We start from the raw sequence: 19,458 nt of genomic DNA, 5'->3' as shown, positions 1-19,458 counted from the left end.
GGTTTACATACTAAAAAATAATGTGCCCTTCAATAGTATTAGGAAACTAATGGGATTATTGGGATCCTATGGGATTATTTCACTATCTGAGTGTCCTCATACTATTGAAGGGCACATTATTGGGAAGATGACTTGCAGCGCTGAAGCAGGGATGTATGCAGCCCATTACCACGGCAGCTAGAAAGTGGCTGTCCTTGAGGTAAGCTTATGGGAAACGGTACGGAAAGCTACTCAGTTCAGGGCGGCATGAGAGTGGCCCTGAGAAAAAAATATGGAAAAAACAGAAAGTGACAGGGAGTCTGCCTGACATCCTTCCTTCAGCTAAAGTAGGACAAGAATAACTGCCCACGAATGAGTAATGCCCCTTCATATAGTGACCACAAGATGTACTTGTCCTATCAGCTATAAGGAGGAAGAGCTATCCCATGAGTAATGGCTGCCATAGAGGATGTAGAAGAAAATGAGAATTTATTCAGAAGCAAGTCAATAATTCAGGTAACAGTATGGTTGAATTCAGGTACACGAGTAAAGTAAGGCTACAGTACATGGAGAAACTGCATTTTGTTTGTGTAGGCCAAGAGGCCTAGTCCTAGAATCAGGGCCAGTGTGATGGCAGTACTGTTAGTGCCACTGCACCGAGCCCCGCGTTTACAGAGGCCCCATACTCTCCCCCACAATAATTAAACTGATTGCCGGGGGGAGAGTGCGGGGCCATTGTAACTCTTTCACGTTCCCTGTCGGCACTACCTTGCATCTCCTCCTGGATGGTCCCATCATCATGGCTACGCGATGTCCAATGGCGTTGCATTGCCATGACAATGTGACGCCTCGTGGTGACGCAATGTCACATCCCATTGTCATGGCAACATGATGCCATTTGACATTGCAAAGCCATGATGACTGGGCTATGCAACGAGAAATGCAGAGGAGATGCTGCCAGATGATGAAATTGGAGAAGGTAAGAGCTGAGGCCCCGCACATGTCCCTGCCCTGAGCCACGCAAACATCTAGCCAGCCCTGCCTAGAATAAAGTAAAGTATAAGGGGTCTGTTCCATACCTAAGATGGCCACTATGAAGTAACCTTATCCTCACTAAAGCAATTGGGACCATCTCGCTTCCTAGCAATTCCTGCCCTCAGTTCCCAATCGGAAGTGACTTCCCCCTCATGGAAGCAAGTGTGGCCATCTTACTTCCTGGCAATCCCTGTCCTCACTCTCTACCTCTGCCCTGCAGTCAGCAGCATTACAGAAAGCAGCATTCAAGTGTATTAACTTGTCATACTGTACACATTAGATTTGAACACATATAGGTAATAAATTAGATGTAGACCCAGGGCTTTTTCTTCTCCTGCTGTTTTTTTCACTGATTCTGCCTCTGCTTGCTACAGGGCCAGGGCTGTCACTCCACACAACCAGTCCCCCCCCACCCTGCCTGTTTCCCTGCACCACATGGCTGAGCATTGTGCACTCACTGCATGTAGCTCCAGAGTGACTGGAGCAGCCCTATCTCCAACCCCCTCGCGACCCCCCCCCCCCTAGGTAAATTCAGGTAAATATACAGGTGTATGTCTTGGACATTTGATTTCAGTGAGTCCATGGATATGCACCATCCCGACTTTTGCGTTCCGCTCAAGGATGTCTTCTCTCTACCCCCTTTGTATCTAAAGCCCTCTCCCGCCTTAAACCTTTCTCACTGACTGCCCCACACCTCAGGAATGCCCTTCCCCTCAATATCAGACTAGCACCCTCTCTATCCACCTTTAAGACCCACATTAAAACACACCTGCTTAAAGAAGCATATGAGTAGCTCCGTGGCTAATACTGTACTATACAACTCATACATAAATCTTGTCCACTTGCAGACGCACTTACCAGAATATCCTCCTACTGTGTCTGAACATTCTTCCTACCAACCAATTAGATTGTAAGCTCTTTGGATCAGTGACTCCTTGTCCTAAATGCGGAAGAGAGAAGAACGGGATGCGCACTGCTAAGCATAGAAGGGCTGGAGGCATGTGTCAAAATGAAAAAACTTTATTGCGGCATGACAGCCAAAAATTTGAAAGCACAGATGAATGAAATTAGGATTGTGAGAAGCATATACATCACATAAAAATGTATTGTATTGACGTGTTCAGACAATGATAATGTCGTTTTAGAAAATTGGCAGATATAGCCCAGAAATGTTATAAATACGAAGGGATATAGATTCACAGAAAAATTTGGATTATGAAGAAAGTACAGTATAAGTAAGATGTATGTATGGGGGGTTATGGGTATTGGGGAAGGGGGGGGGTCATGTGTATTGGATGGAGGTTATTATGTGTATTGGAGGGGTTTTTACCTGTATTGGGGGGACTATTGTGTGTATTGGGGGGGCATACGTATTGGGGGGATTACGAGTGTTTCGGCAATTATGTGTGTTGTGGGGTTATTATATTTATGTGGGGAGGGCGTTATTAAGTTTGGGAGGATAAGTGGAGGTGAGAGAAGGGAGAGGTGGGGTGAGGGAAGGAGGAGGTGAAATGTTTCACTTACTCAATACAGTACTTGACTGGTTAAAATTATCTTAGGTTTGATTTAAATACTTTAAACAAGGACACATTGGAACCTCCTGTTTTCACAATTTTAATGAAATATATGGCATGTAATCTCACGTATATGCTATAAAGTCATTTGTTACAAAATATTCCGTATTTACAAATGGATTTCAAATTACCTTGGCAGCCTGCTTGCCTTTTGTATATTTATGTATATGTAGTAGCTTGGGTGACAAACTCCATTCAGAACAAAGGCAAGTGGTAATAAACACATGTAAATGTTAAGTGTTGTTTAAACATTTTAGAGCACCAAAGGGTTTGTTGGCACAAAGTTTGGCTCCAGCGCTTTTACAGCAATGTTACAGTTCTGGGGCCTCCTATTTGAGCATAACTGGAAGAGAAAGTTCTTGTACTTGATCTTGTACTCTTTCAAGAAATTCCAAATCATCTTCACAATGACCAAAGATGTACCAGATCTTCTGATCTAACCTACTCTCTCCTGTGATTAACAATGTCCTGGTTTGCAAAATGTAAATGACATAATTTACTCACTTACTTTAGTTTTATTCACAGTATTATAAGGATTCCACATTTTTCATATCTGGGGACATTATAGAAAGGCATGACATGTCATAGCGATAGTGTATAAAGCTTATGATATAAAGAACGGGCCTCAGAGAGTATACAAATGATGCACATAAAAGGGTATACTAAACTATATTCTTCCAATGTTAAAAAAATAAATTCACATGACATTGTTCTTTTTTCCAGAAAATAGCAGTCTGGTCAGTTGGCCTGTGGGGCATGGTCCTTGGTAATGACAATGGAGTGTTCAGTGGTGGAGGTGGAGAGCTCTTCAGGGCCAGCACCACCTATTTTCTCCTTGGGTATATATTTAACCACTGCATTTATGAATTTTCCCCTGAAGTCCTTGCTCAAGAAGTTGTAGAGGATTGGATTAGCGACACAGTGAACCAACGAGAGGCAGTCAATCACATCGTAGAAAAAATAGAGGATGTGGACCAAATAGCAGTGCAGGAAGATGTAGTTCCCATCCAGAGTGAGTAACATCAGTGTCACATGGTAGGGGAGCCAACTGAGCAGGAACACAAATATGTAGGCGTAGATGAGCCGACAGTGCCTCCGGCTCTCTGGCCTACCAGAAGTCTTGATGTGGTAGGCAGTCAGCATGTTGAAAACAAAGATTATAGAGAAGGGAATCACAAACCCCAGGATAGTGGTCAGTAGGCTGACTGCCAGAGCCCATTCATCATAGGATTCAAATGGTGCCGTGAACATGCAGATGGGCTCTAAGGAATCCATCAGTTGCATGTGGGCCACCTCTGGCAGTGGCAATATGGCAGCCAAAACCCATATCCCAACACAGAGAGCCTGACGGATGCGCTGCTGATTCTGCCTCCAGAAGACGGAGGAAGAAGTCAAAGTTAAGTAGCGGTCTACGCTTAGACCTGTCAGGAAAAATATGCTGCTGAACATGTTGGCAAAGTAGAAGTAGTGAGTAAATCGGCAAAGGAACCCACCCCAGAGCCATGTATACTCCAACATTACTTCCAGCATCCAGACAGGCAAAGAGAGGACCACCCCAAGGTCCGCCACAGCCATGTTTAGGATATAGAGATTGATTGAACTCTTGCTCCTTCGGGACTGCCAGTTGACCCATAGCACCAGGATGTTCCCAGCCAGGCCCACCACAAATATAATCAAGTAAATGATGAAGAGGATGACCTGCTTCACACTTTCATCCAAGTCAACATCACACATAGCAAATGTATGATTTAGGAACTCCAGAAGTTGTGTCCAGTTGTGGTAGTCACCATAGTCGTCTGTGTACATATGGTTGTCAAGCTCCAAACTATGCTCTTCATCCATTGCAGGTGAGCAGGGGTGTCTGAAAAAGAAAGGAGTAGGTTAACTTCTTGCCACGAAATAAGAAAGGGACAAATGAAACTCACAGATTTGGTCTAAGAATAGGGGATGTGTGTGTTTGGGGGGGAGGGGAGGAGGAGTTGACATTTGTGAAAAGAAAAAAAACAAAAGTTTTGGGATAATGACCCCTTCCTCAAGCCTGTTCCCTGAGGTCCAATAGAACCAAAGGTTCTAAACCATGTGTCCCCACACACTATGCAGACCCCAATTGGAGTAACTGGTTATTCTGATATCACAGCAAACAAGCAAAAGCTAAATGCACAAAGTCCAGAAGCAACAAGAGGATGTATACTGCACTTGATATGGGCGAATCTACCGTCAAGGCCCTCAGGAAGTTCCTCTCCTCCTCTCTCTCCTGCTGCTCAGAGTGGGGTTGCCCCCCCTAATGTCCTTCTTCTCCCCCCTCCCCTCCCCATGTTCCCTTTGTGGTTTTCCTTGTCTTTCTCCCTTCCCCTGTGTTGTTCCCCTGCACCTTTGTATTTAGGGTCATTTTTTGGTGCTATCTTGCTGCTCACATGTAGGACATTGTTCAAATTGTTATATCTTGTGCTTCCATAAATAGATTGGTATAGGAGGGGGCAAAACAAATGCCCATTGCTGTCCCACGTGTTTGGAAATAGTACTGTTTGTGAAAAAGAAAATATTTATGTGTAAGTTTGAAGTGTATACTATCCAATAAAAAAGTAGTATGTGTAGGTGATAACGATGATGCAGTATTGTTTTTTCTGCACAAGTTTTGCAGCACGGTGACTCTTATTGGACAATATGGTCAGAGAGCACAAAGAGGTCCACCCACACTAATAGAATGAGCAATTAGTACCATTTTCTGCTTGTGTGTCTAATGGAATTCAAAGTTCAAGTAACCATATTGGTTCAAAAGGAATGCAGATTTGTTGTACAGTAGCTTGTGAAGCCTTTTAAAGGACAAATATTAAAGTTCTTCATAGATTAAATTATATTGCACTGAGCTTTCGTAGCCTATTAGGTTTCTTCTTCATGTGTGCTCAATCTCTACACAGTATAATTGCATCTACAAATAATTCTGCAAGTATAAGACCAGTGTTTTTTTTACATTTAACATTGAATGTTGGCCAAGTTTCTGTCACCCCAGACCTACGGGATTTTTTTGTTTTACAATGGAATTTACAATGAGTGTTTATGCCCCCCAAATGTTGCTCGTCTATCTTTTTGTTTTTACGTTTCTGTATTTTGTGTTTTTGTTATGTTCAATTAATATATTTTGATATACAGTATAATTAGTTTGTTACTACAATTATATAAAATTGTGAGGATTAGAGAGAGGAGCTAGTACTAATTTATGCTTTTTCATTACTATAGGATTTATTTTAATTTTTACACTAGTTATACAGTAGGTGAAAAATATGAGCTCTACAATGCATAATGCAATACTTGCTATTATAATGCGTGTCAAATAACTGCTTCTATTGGATGGGGTTTAAATGGTGGCTGTTTTTGCCGGAAACTCAGGGGAACTGGGGTCTGACACATTTTTTTAAGTGATCAAGATGAGAGTTAATATTGCGATTAGGAAATTATTGGGAATTAGGCTTGAATTGGTAGTTCATTTACAACATTTCTTAATTTAAACCTGAATTACTTTTTGTAGTTTACATGTAACCAATGTTTTCTCTGCTTAGTGTTTCGGACCCTTTTTCCTATAAAATGTAGTTACAATTTACTAAACATTTATAAAAGATTATGTGCTTGCTACAGTTACACAGTTATCACATTTATGTCAAAAGATGTTTTTATTTTTACTTGCATATTTTGTACCTGAAAAAGGGATGGCTGCCGCTTCTTTTAATGGAATTAGAACAAGTTCAAATCTACTGCATCAAGCTGTACTTTTCCTAATTGAACTGCAAAGTAATAAACATTAACTACAAAGTGAAAGAAGGTTTGCAAATAAGAAAACACCAAGGGCCTCATTCTGTAAGCGTCGATTTTTGGAGTTATGTTTTATTATTGTGCGTCTGGTGCATTAATGTATTGTAATTAAGGTGCCCATTGAGTAGTATAGTGGTACATCATACACATATAATAATTATATGGGCATGATAAGCCTCTATAGCACTCAATGGGCACCCTAATTACAATACATTAATGCACCAGACACACAATAATAAAACATAACTCCAAAAAAACATTCTTCACTAAATAAAAACAGTAGCCAGCTAATCCAATGAATATAAGCAATAACAACATCAACAATGAATTAATTAAACCATTAACCAATCAAAACAATTAATTCCTAAAACAACTCGGAATTATTTTAAACAGTAACCAATCAAACCAATGAATTACTAAACCAACTCAAAATTAATAGTCACATTAACCAATCAAACAATTAATTTCTACAACATTAATTAATTAATTGAAACATTAAACTACAGAGAAATAAATTCAAACAATATCTGAAATAAATATCCTCCTCTATTGATATCTCTGTGGGGGTACCCCAGGGCTCTGTCTTGGGACCTCTTCTCTTTTCTCTGTACACACTCTCTCTAGGGGACCTAATAACATCTCTTGGGTTTAAATATCACCTCTATGCTGACGGCACACAAATTTACTTTTCAACACCAGACCTTACACCTGCTGTACAAACCAAAGTTTCTGAATGTCTCTCTGCTATATCATCGTGGATGGCCCTCCGCCGCCTTAAACTCAACATGGCTAAAACAGAGCTCCTCATACTTCCTCCCAAACCTGGCCCTATTCCCTCCTTTCACATTACTGTTGGAAGTACGATCATTCACCCAGTAGCCCAAGCACGCTGCTTAGGGGTCACACTCGACGCATCTCTCACCTTCTCCTCTCACATTCAGAACGTTTCTAAAACCTGTCGCTTTTTCCTCCGCAATATCACTAAGATACGCCAGTTTCTCTGTTGCTCGACTGCTAAAACTCTGACTCAGGCCCTCATTCTCTCCCGTCTTGATTACTGTAACCTCCTGCTGTCCGGCCTTCCTGCCTCTCACCTGTCTCCCCTACAATCTATCATAAACGCTGCTGCCAGGATCACTCTACTCTTTCCTAAATCTGTCTCTGCGTCTCCCCTCCTGAAATCCCTCTCCTGACTTCCGATCAAATTCTGCATCTCGCACTCAATTCTCCTCCTCACTTTTAAAGCTTTACACTCTTCTACTCCTCCTTACATCTCAGCCCTAATTTCTTGTTATGCACCATCCCGACTCTTGCGTTCCTCTCAAGGATTTCTTCTTTCTACCCCCTTTGTATCTAAAGCCCTCTCCCACCTTAAACCTTTCTCACTTACTGCCCCGCACCTCTGGAATGCCCTTCCCCTCAATACCAGACTAGCACCCTCTCTATCCACCTTTAAGACCCACCTTAAGATACACTTGCTTAAAGAAGCATATGAATAGCACTGTGGATTATATGGACCATGCACCATGATATGCTATGGACACATGATGCATATAGCTTGGCCCCCTGCAGACGCACTTACCTGAATTCCCTCCCACTGTCTCTGTACGTTCTCCCTACCTACTAATTAAGACTGTAAGCTCCTCGGAGCAGGGACTCCTTTTCCTTAATATTACTTTTATGTCTGATGCACTTATTCCCATGACCTGTTATTTATATTATCTATTATTTATTTGATTACCACGTGTATTACTACTGTGAAGCGCTACGTACATTAATGGCGCTATATAAATAAAGACATACATTACAATACAATCTTGAATTAATGATAGAAGGGAGTAGTATGATTATCATAGGCATTACTGAAACATGGTGGGATGAAACTCATGACTGGGCAGTTCTTTTAGAGGGTTATTCCCTTTTTTGGAGGCTTCGGGCAACTTCAAGAGGAGGTGGAGTATGCTTATATGTTAAACCAAATGTAAAATCTATTATAAGGGAAGAGGTTTATGAAGGGATTGAGGAAAATGTAGAGACTTTGTGGATAGAAATTAGCAGTGAAGGTATAAGTACAAAATCAATGTTTATAGGGATATGCTATAAACCACCAAACATCTGTGATATTGAGGAAGTTGAAGGAGTGGCTCAGTGAGTAAAGGAACTAACTCTGAAAACAATGACACTGAGTTTGAAGCAGGGGACCCTGGTTAAAATTCTGCTGTCAGCTCCTTGTGACATTGTGCAAGTCACTTTATCTCCCTGTGCCTCAGGGGTAAAAAAGAAGGATTGTGAGCTCTACAGGGCAGGGACTTATGTCTGCAAAAATGCTATGTACAGCGCTGCATACACTGTCAGTGCTATAAAAGAAAAAACATTATTAAGCCAAAATACTTTCGCAAATGTTTTCATAACTGGTGATTTTAATTATCCGGACATAGACTGGAGCACTTAGATTAGCATTACAATGAAAGGAAACAGTTGTTTGGGGGTTCTAAAAGTCAATTACATTACCCACATTTTTGAGGAACCAACCAGGAGAGGGTCAATACGGGATTTGGTAATATCAAAAAATGTAGAAGTAACAACAAATATTCAAGTCCTGGAACATTTGGGAAACGGTGATTATAAAATGGTCTAATTTTAAATAAATTATATAAAAACATATACTGGTCCAACAAAGACTTTTAGAAAGACATATTTTAATAAACTACAACAAATAAATTGGTATGACATTTTTGAAGGAAAAAATGTGGAAGATAAATGGGCAGTCTTTAAATCATTGTTAGATAAGTACACCTATCAGTGTATTCCCTTGCGTAATACATATACAAGAAATCAATAAACAAGTCTAAACCAATGTGGCTAAATAAACAGGTAAGGGAGGAAGTGGAAAGGAAGAGACAGGCATTTAGATTGTTAAAATCAGAAGGGGTGGAGGTATCGTATCAGAATTATAAGGGATTAAACAAACGTTGCAAAGGGTCAAAGATTGAAAATGAAAAAAGGATTGCAATAGAAAGTCAGATGAACCCTAAAAAGTTCTTCAAGTTCCTTAACAAAAAAAGATTGCTAAAGAGAATATAGGACCCTTTCAGTGTGAGATGGAGAGGCAAATTATTGACGATAATTGAATCTTTATTTACCAAAGAGTCGATTGTAAAAATATTGCAACAGGAGGAAGCCACAACCTCTATATTAACAAACAATTGGTTAACTGAGGAAGAAATGCATATGCGGTTTGATAAAAATAAGGTAAATAAAGCACCTGGCCCCAATGACATGCATCGTTTATATATTAATATTTAATATTCAAGGACTCCATTTGCACATGCTCAGTAACACAAGACTGGAATAAAGCAGACATGGTGCCTACAGTATAATTAAAAAGGGAGCTAGATCACAACTGAGGAAGTACAGACCTGTAAGACTGACATTAATAATGGGGAAGCTACTATAAGGTTTAGTATGGGACAATATTCAGGAATAACTAAAAGATAACACAATTATTAGTAATAATCAGCATGCATTTATGTAGGACAGGTTGTGCCAAACTAACCTTATTAGATTCTTTGAGAAGGAAAGTAGGAATTTAGATCAGGGTATGCAGTTGATGTGGTCTACTTAGATTTTGCAAAGGCTTTTGACATGGTGTCACACAAGAGGTTAGTGTACAAAATTAAAAAAATGGTCTCTTGAATTGAAACTGTTTGAAGGATAAACAACAGAGAGTTGTCATAAATGGAACCTTTTCAGGTTGGGATAAAGTTGTAAGTGGCGTACTTCAAGGATCGGTAATGGAACCACTGCTTTTAACATGTTTATTAATGACCTTGAGGTTGGCATAGAGAACAAAGTCTCCATCTTTGCTGATGATACTAAATTGTCTTAGGTAGTAAAATCAGAGCACAATGTAATTTCTCTCTAGAAGGACTTCGGTAGACTGGAAACTTTGGCAGATAAATGGTAGATGTGGTTTAATACAGATAAATGTTTCCCAAATGCATAACCTTGCAAAAATAAACAGGCTACTTACCGATTAAATGGGGCAAAATTATGTCAATCCCACATGCAGAAGGATTTAGGAGTCCTTGTAGACAGAAGGTTTAACAATTGTGCCCAATGTCAGGCAGTAGCTACAAAGGCAAATAAGATATTTTCTTGCATTAAACAGCATATGGATGGAAGAAAACATTATTATGCCACTGTATAAAGCATTAGTAAGAACACACCATGAACATGGAGTAGAGGATTGGGCACTACTCCATAAAAAAAGATATTATGGAACTAGAGAAGTGCAGAAAAGAGCGATCAAATTAATAAAAGAGATATGCAATCTGATTTATGAGGAGAGGCTAGCTATATTAGATTTGTTCACATTAGAAGAGAGGCGTCTAAGAGAGGATATGATAACCATGTACAAATATATTCCTAGTCAATACAAGGAGTTTTCAAAACTATTTATCCCAAGGGCAGTACAAATGGAACACGGTCATACCTTAAGGTTGGAGGAAAGGAGATTTCACCAGCAACAAAGGAAAGGGTTCTTAACAGTAAGGGCAGTTACTATGTGGATCTCATTCTAAACATTCATGTCTAAATATAACATACTGTAGGTTGAACTCGGTGGATACAATGTTTTTTTGCAACCTCATCTACTATGTAACTATGTTTCCCGGGAACCAGGGAGTCCTCTGAAGGTGAAATTAATGTGTTTCAGCTCCGGAGATCCCCTGCTTCCTATACATGTAAAAAAAAACAAACGGATGAGCCCAGAGGAAACTGCTGGTTTAATATCATGTTAAAACTAACAGTTTCTTCAAAGGAAAATAATATAACATGAAGCCTAAATACTGTAAGCAAACATATGTTACAAACAATGTTTCAGTGTAATTGGCTTCCTTCGAAAGATTCAATCTTAAAGTGAAACTTTCATGTATTTATTTCCGGTGTAACAATTAATATATTTCTCTGTTCTCCAGGTGCCTGCAATTCTTATATTATCTAGTCAGTAAAAAATTGGTTAAAACACTTATAGTTGTTTGGTGTCAATCGTATTTTTTTTAACCCATTAAACAAGCCAGGACCAATTGTACACTTTGGTCCCAGTAGGTATTGTTATTTGAATTTGATGTTTGAAATGTCATATTTTCATGTGCACATGTAGCCAGAGTTACCATTCCTGGATGTGGCACACGCAAAAAAGCACGTTGCAGCAACTCTGGAGAAGATAACAGCCGCTGGAAGCTGGTGGGATACTTTCTTAGTCCAATCAAATATATAGAAGGACATGTCTCTGCACATCTGCTATTTGTAAAACCCGTTTAATGGACTGATTAAAAAAACAATTACACTAACAAAAGTATCTTTTGCATATGAAGAAACTAACAAAAATACTTGAGCTCCCGATAATTCAAAGTTGCTCATCCCACTGGTTCCCTAATGACCTTTGCTTCTATCAAACACTGAAACATTAACGCTACTTAGGGATCTACAGAAGGTATCAAAGCAAATGAGGTGAGAATACAGGGCAAAAAAATAACCCTGCACCAGAGGTATCACAGAAAAAAATCCATTTAGATTAATAAGATTTATTTAAAAAAATATATTGCAGTTGTTTTCCGCCATAATTGCACCACTTTTGCATTGATACTGTACATTCCTTTGACATAAAGAACAAAATCAACAGGGCAGATTTCTAAAAACTAAAAAGAAAGGCACATTATGGGGAGAAATAAAGATTTCGCTGTTTTGTTTGATATGTTGGGGTAAAATGGAATATACTGAACTAACATTGTCATTTAAACGATGAAAACTCAGTAATATTCTGAGATGTACTGGAACATATGTTATTTTACAGAACAATGTCACACGCTTTTATCCTTGCCTTGCTACCCCAGTTTACAGGGTTGCAAGGCAAGGATAGTAACCAAAGTATTTCCGTTTTGAAGAGCAGGGGTGAGCCCATTGTTAAGATACAGTAGGGAGAGAGAGGTATTTGTTAGAAGAACATTTCCACAATAACTAAGAGGTCATGCCAAGACTGATAGCAGTGATGGTGGCGGCTAATACAGTAAAGATACTCTGATAATGCAGCTAATGTGAGGGGGAAGTAAAATGGTCAGACTGGGTAATCTAAATGGTCCATGCCTGCCTTCAATTTCAGCCATTTCTCCTTTTCTTTTACCGTTTTGTTTATTGACATTTTCAAAATGTTTATATGCAAGAATAGTGTACAGACCATCAATGACATCAACATAAAAAGTGAAAGAAAATTATATCTGAGAAACACGTAGCTAACAGTGTAATTACCAATCCAAACTAAATCTGATGTAATGAAAAATATGCAAAATTAAAACAAGAGGAAGATCAAATCAAATATAGGCATCACATGATTGAATACAATTATTCCCATAAAAAAAACTTCCTCTGTAGCAAAGATATGAACATATTGTATCTCTGTTGAGCATATAATATCTCTGCCAATCTGCCCAATTATATCTGATGTCGTTTTTCATGGTCATAAGATCCTATATACATTTAGGTAAAGCAGAATTTCGACAATGTCATTACGTTGACATTTAATTACATTATTCATGGGCAAGCTACCCAGCTACCTGAACAAGCTCCTCACCCCTACCACTTGCAGCACTTATCACCTGAGATCAGACTCCAAAAGACTATTCATGGTCCCAAGGCTCAACAAAGTATCCGGACGTTCCTCCTTCTCCTTCCGTGCACCCCAAAACTGGAACAACCTGCCAGAGACTCTCACATCCACCACCAGTTTAAGTTCTTTCAAATCTAAGGCTGTCTCACATTTTAACCTGGTCTGTAACTGTTTCATACGCTCATAATATATATTTTCTTTAACTGGGCACGCAATGTCTTGTATATAATGTATACCCTTTTCATTTATGTAACTGTACTTGTAACCATGTATTATTTGTTTTACTCTGTGCCCAGGACATACTTGAAAACGAGAGGTAACTCTCAATGTATTACTTCCTGGTAAAATATTTTATAAATAAATAAATAATTACACACAATTTAGTTTCAAGTTGGAAATGTTACTTTAAAAACATTAACCTGATGGACATCAAATGATAATCATTCTTATGTACAGTATTTCATCAGCGAAAGTCCTTTACTGCTAATCACTCGGAGTTGGAGATAAATGGCACAAACAAATTGATCTTCCCCACTAAATGCATTGAGACACAAAAGCATTCATTTGGTTGCAAAACTGGGGCAATTAAGTTGCATTATAGTGATCAAAGTAAAACATACCATTTAAACAATTGGGTTTTTAAAATCTAAATCTGTTGTTTCATCAAAATTGCACCATTTTTCATTAGCGAGTGTTCATCAGAGAATTCTCATCCAACCTGTGGCCTGTCTATCTTAACAGGGTTGATACAACGCCTCTTTATAAAATAATAAGAGCTGTATTCCTCAGACCCTGTTTACACAATTTATATTGCATTCAATATTTGGTTATAGGGCAATAGATTCATTTGGAATGGGGACTAAATAATGTCTTACCTGATAATAAGGGAGCAGAAAGTTCCTGTAACCAGCCTTGTGTCCCTGACTATCAGATGTGCAGTGTGCAGGGGATTTCTGCTGCAAATGAGACGGGATTTTTTTTTTTTTACACTTGCCATTCAGGAAATGATCCTCGATATCCTGAAATTGCAGACATTGCTTTTGCTTTTGCTACCCAGGATATCCTCCTATATATATAAACCAAAAATAAAAAATAAAACACTTTCTAAGATTCTTTGATCTACTTCATAATTCTGTCACCCTGTCCAGAGGAGCTATAATAACATTGAGCTAGAAAGAATCTATACAAAAGTAAGCCGGTTTCTTCTATTTCTCCCCGGCTGACACACTGATAGAGACTTGGAAAGTGTTTTTATTCTTCCTACGTCTTGGTGACACAGAAGTGGATTAAACTATTACCTGTAAGGTCTGCCTGTCTTGCTGCAGTGATACATGGTGGACTGTAGTTGATAAGGTCTTAGTTTATCAAAGGATGACATAACACAGATGTACTGTAGCAGCTGTTATTGCACCCTTTAGTGCAGAGGTAGCCAACATAATATACTGTACTTCAAGGCCGACATGTGCAGTCCTTGAGCCCTCACAACGGCCTCACATTGCCTTTCTCTACCCGTACGATGCCTCCAGTCATTTTTTTTTTTTTTTCATATTTTTTTATTAGGCAGTTATGACATTACATGGTATGTACGGTATAAGCAATATGTCAGCCTAATGTACATTTTTTCTTTTTCTTGAGAGAAAAGAGAAAAGGAAAGGCTCAACGTCTCCCTGACCTCATGAAGTCCATCAGGGAGGCGCGAGTATGGAAACAGAGAGGGAGTAGAGAAGGGGGGGCAGAGTGTGGGGGGGGGGGTGGAGAGGATACAAAGGGTATAGCGGGGGGTGGTCATGATCCCCAGTACCTTTGTGTTTCTGGTTTGAGCTTTAATGTGAATTGGGCCTCTAGTTTGTTAGGGGGCGTTTCGCCTTATATGCGCCAAATAGGTGTACCATGGGTCCCAAATTGCTGTAAATGAGGTTGAAGACCTCTTAAGGAAAGCAGATAGTCTCTCCATGTCCATTACTTCTTGCACCCTTCTTATTATTGGTTGTTTCGAGGGGGGAGACATTTTCTTCCAGGTGGCCGCCACCGCACATCTAGCCGCCGTGAGGATGAAGGAGACTAATTTTCCTGTTGGTCGGTCCAGATAGTCTAGGGGCCTGGCCAACAGGTAGGTCAGCGGTTCAACAGGTATTTTGAGGTCTGTGGCCTCCTCTATTAATTTTTGTGTCGTTTCCCAGTATTTCTGAATTTCTGGACATGTCCACCAGATGTGGGCCATGTCCCCCTTTTGACCGCAGCCTCTCCAACATAGATCGGATGCCAGAGGGTAAATTTGATTTATTCTGACTGGAGTGAGATACCAGCGGAACAGTATTTTGTAAATGTTTTCTTTGATTGTGGTACATATGGAAGTTCCTGAGGCATTTTCCCAAATACTTTCCCAGTCCTCTCGGTCTATAACTATATCCAATTCTGCTGCCCAATGCAGCATGTAGTCATGCGTGGGGACTTCTGTAGTCCCTCCTAGCTCTGTGCAAATTTGTGTTATTAGACCTTTCTGGTGATCTGTTTCGCTGCAAAGTCTCTCGAAACCTGTGAGAGGGGGAAATTCCAATGTTGGGGATAATGTTTGGAGAAAGTGCCGAATTTGTAGGTACTTGAACACGTTCAATCCTAATATGTCATACTTGGTTTGTAGGTTTTGGTAGCTCAGGAACTTCCCGAGGCTCAGGAGGTCGGCAATCGTTTTAATGTTTTTGGCTTGAAATTGGTTAAATTGTCTGGGCTCACAGCCAGGTGGAAATTTCGGGTTTCTGTGGATTGGTATGAGTTGGGATTGTGGTGATGTGAGCTTGTACTTGAGTTTGCTTTTCGTCCAGGTCTCCCAGGTGTGTCTCATTGGGCCTAATTTGAATTTGTTATTTTGCATGTCCTCCCTGCTCAGGGACCAAAGGCAAGCCGGCAGTGAAGGCGTTCCGGCATATTGCGTTTCTATATCCAGCCAGCAATATTGATTTGGGTTTGCGTTCCAGACTACCACCTGTCTCAATTGTGCGGCCAGATAGTATTTTGTGATGTCTGGAACTCCAAGTCCTCCTCTCCCCCTTGAAGCCAAGAGAACTGATCTGGGGACTCTAGGTTTTTTACCTTGCCAAATGAAATGGAAGATTTATTTTTGAATATTTTTCAATTCTGAGCCAGGGATGTGGACCGGGAGAGTCTGGAAGTAATATAATAACCTAGGGAGTATATTCATTTTGACCGAGATCATTCTCCCGATCCATGATATTTGATATCCTCCCCATTTTTCCAAGTCTTGTTTGATTTTATGGAACAAGGTCGGATAGTTATGTTTATATAGTGATTGGTAGGTCCTCGATATCTTAACTCCCAAGTACTTGATACAAGAGGAACTCCAACGGTAATTAAAGTTTAGTTTGAGGAGTTTCACCTCTGGCTCTGGCAGACTTAAGTTCAGGGCTTCTGATTTGTCATTATTTATCTTATATCCTGAGATTTTTCCAAAATCTCGGAGTTCTTTTTGAAGGTTGGGTAATGAGGTTTGTGGTTTAGAGAGGGTTAAGATGACATCATCTGCGAATAGAGAGATTTTATGCTGCCTATTTCCAATGTCTATTCCCTGGATGTCTTTATTGAGTCGTATTGCTGAAGCCAGTGGTTCTATCGTTAGCGCAAAGAGGAGAGGAGATAGGGGGCATCCCTGTTGAGTCCCATTTGTTATCTCGAATCTTTGGTTAATCCCCCCTGGTAGTTTTACCGTTGCTGATGGATTTTGATATAGTCTACGGACCCCCTCTAGGTATGTGTCTTTAAAGCCAAATTTACACATAGTCTGGTCCAGAAATTGCCAGTATATTCTATCGAACGCCTTCTCTGCGTCTAAGCTTAACAGTAGTGCTTTGGTGCCTGTGAGGTGGACATGATCGATAATATCGATTATTTTTCGGGTGTTGTCAGAGGCTTGTCTCCCCGCAACAAATCCTACTTGATCGATGTTGATTAACCTCGGTAATATTGGGTTTAATCTGTTTGCTAAAATTTTGCTATATAGCTTGAGATCACTGTTGAGGAGGGAGATTGGACGGTAGCTTCCACATTGCATCGGGTCTCTGCCTTCCTTATGTATTATTGCCAAATTGGCTAGAGACATTGTTGGAGGGATTTGGTTCCCTTCCATAAAATGGTTCCAGTCATTTTTTTAATGTCGACGCGCTGATGAATACTACTGCGCTCCATTCATACTCTGGCGCAGTAGTAGTCATCAGCGTGCCAACATTAAAAAGAGGCAGTCCGCGCGGCACTTTAAAAAAAAATATATATTTTTTTTTGTCTTAATACTGTATATGCAGCCTTTGATTACCTTTTATTGAAAACTACTTAGCTAAGCTGTCGATTGATTAGTTCTCCCGTAATCGATCAGCAAAGATCCTGCTTCCCAGGGTTCACTAAATGGCCTCCTTTCACTTTCAATCAATCCTTCAGTCAGTGTAATCTGCAGCTACAATGTATTCTTATATTACTAATTTAACATTATCTACTGTTATAGTTTGCAGCTAAAACTGCTGGGAACATTTGCAACAAAATATTACAAACAGGAAAGTGTTACAAAGATCTTGCCCTGCTGGGCACATCCTAAACCCGGCTATAGAAATCAAAGGATGCTCAGTATATTAAAACTCATTAGATATGGCATTAAGTTGAATTAAACATTTTTTTTTAGTAATTATCTAATACTACAGTACTGATTTATATATATATATAAAAAAAAAACCACGTAGGATATTGAATGGATTGGTCCTTTAGGAGTGGAGTGAAGCCATGATCTGTGGCAGCAACATCCTTGCTCTCTCTGCACTGGAGAGAGGGGGACAACTTGCTGCTGTCGGATACACTGCTAGGAGGCAGCAGTCAATGTGTTAGGAGATCACAGATAATGTGATTTTGTGCTTGGCTTTTGGCATGTTATGGAGCCACTCTTGGTTATCCAATTGGGGTATCCAATTCCTGACATAATGCGTTTTTGGGTGCAATAATGGCATCTATAACACAGAGACAGGGATGTATGGCTTACATTATTGCACCTTCTTGGCAGGGTGGCAATGTCATAAAGAAACAGAAAGTGTCCATACCCCACTTGGTCAGTTGCAATCACTGTAGAATGGTATACTGAATGAACTGAAATCCTATCATGCCTAACCCTCCCACCAGAGACTGAGAGAGATAGAAAAATATCATGAGATTGAGAACCAAAGAGCCAGAAAAAGAAAATATGAGAGAAATAGATAAGGGGGAAACTGAAAATAGAACAGTATCAGAGACAGGAGGAGAGAGAATGTAGAGAAACATAGCCGATTAGAGAATAATACAGCTATATATGTGTGCATCTAGTGACTGCAAAAGGTCAGAGAGCAAGAGTAAAACTATGAACCTGAACAACAATTCCTGGAAGCTTCACTTTTAAGACATTGAGGGGAAGGAGGGAGACAGGAAGAAAAGAAAAAAAATCAATGAGACAAGGAAGCCGCCAGTGAAAGATACAATACTTCCGGAAAGGATACCATTCAGCACTGATCCAAAAAACACAATCCTGCTGAGTAAGGGAGATGAAAGATTTGTTCAATTAGAGTGCCAAAGCATGAGGACACATCCTGGGAGTGTATTTTAATACCCAGTATCACCCGGGTAACCTCTTTATTTCTGCATCCACCATTCTTCCCTGGAATATATTACCTGATGGTAACTCAGACCATGTACTGTACATCTTTTTACTGGTCTATTTAGTGTTATTGCTATCTTTATATATTCTATAGTTACTTACATATTGCTCTCTGAAGATAATATAATGTGCTGGTTAATACTTTAGGTGTGTTCATATAATTAACTATGCTACTACAGAAGAAATACCTCAGCTTTCACGTTCCATTTGTTTTTAATTTATTTTTATTTATAAAAATGTTTTACCAGGAAGTAATACATTGAGAGTTACCTCTCGTTTTCAAGTGTGTCCTGGCCACAGAGTTATAACAATACATGGTTACATTAAAAGAACAGAGGTTATACAGTAAATTCACAAACATTTCATGGACAGATAGAGTTGGAAAATTGGGTACAGGGGATAAAAGGTCTGGTGAGTTTCAGATTGAAATAGAGAAGCTTTAACATCACCAAACGGCTCACACCCTTTAGCTGCCCTTTGGGGTGACGCAGAAGTACACTGAAGGGCTTCAGAATGCAGCTGTGAATACAAAGTTCTTTGTGTCCTCTTGGCTCATTAACATTCCAGTGGGTGGGGCTGACGTTCCACAAAGTACAAGCAAATGTTAACCCTTAGCACACTGGTCCTGTGCAGAGGGGAGCAGCTCTGGGGGAGCCCCATCAAACATCCGCCTTTGGAGCAACGCAGATGTACACTGAAGGGGTTCAGATTAAATG

The 19,458-nt window shown here is 39.8% G+C and overlaps 1 protein-coding gene across 2 annotated transcripts; it reads right to left on the bottom strand.

Moving 5' to 3' along the window:
• Positions 1-2,018: 2,018 nt before the first annotated feature.
• ACKR5 (atypical chemokine receptor 5) lies at positions 2,019-14,076 on the bottom strand. Of its 2 annotated transcripts, XM_075591466.1 has the most exons (3): positions 13,938-14,068; positions 10,429-10,528; positions 2,019-4,449 (listed from the first exon to the last, which is right to left on the bottom strand). In XM_075591466.1, the coding sequence occupies exon 3, from the start codon at positions 4,428-4,430 to the stop codon at positions 3,327-3,329; it is 1,104 nt and encodes a 367-aa protein (XP_075447581.1). In that variant the 5' UTR covers positions 4,431-4,449; positions 10,429-10,528; positions 13,938-14,068; the 3' UTR covers positions 2,019-3,326. The 2 variants fall into 2 exon arrangements, with proteins under 2 accessions (XP_075447581.1, XP_075447580.1); XM_075591465.1 differs by lacking the exon at positions 10,429-10,528 and having other exon boundaries at positions 13,938-14,076.
• Positions 14,077-19,458: the final 5,382 nt, after the last annotated feature.

Source organism: Ascaphus truei, chromosome 3, assembly GCF_040206685.1.
Source record: "Ascaphus truei isolate aAscTru1 chromosome 3, aAscTru1.hap1, whole genome shotgun sequence".
NCBI classification, from domain to species: Eukaryota; Metazoa; Chordata; class Amphibia; order Anura; family Ascaphidae; genus Ascaphus; species Ascaphus truei.
The sequence above is the reverse complement of the archived record's forward strand: the minus strand, read 5'-3'. Positions and strand labels throughout refer to the sequence as shown.

Excerpts from the sequence above, each read along its gene's own strand:
- ACKR5 (XM_075591465.1), bottom strand. The coding sequence starts at position 14,059 with ATGGCAAGTGTAAAAAAAAAAAAATCCCGTCTCATTTGCAGCAGAAAT. Across the intron at positions 4,450-13,937 it reads TTCTGCTCCCTTATTATCAG|ACACCCCTGCTCACCTGCAA; the intron begins GTAAGACATTAT and ends TTTCTTTTTCAG.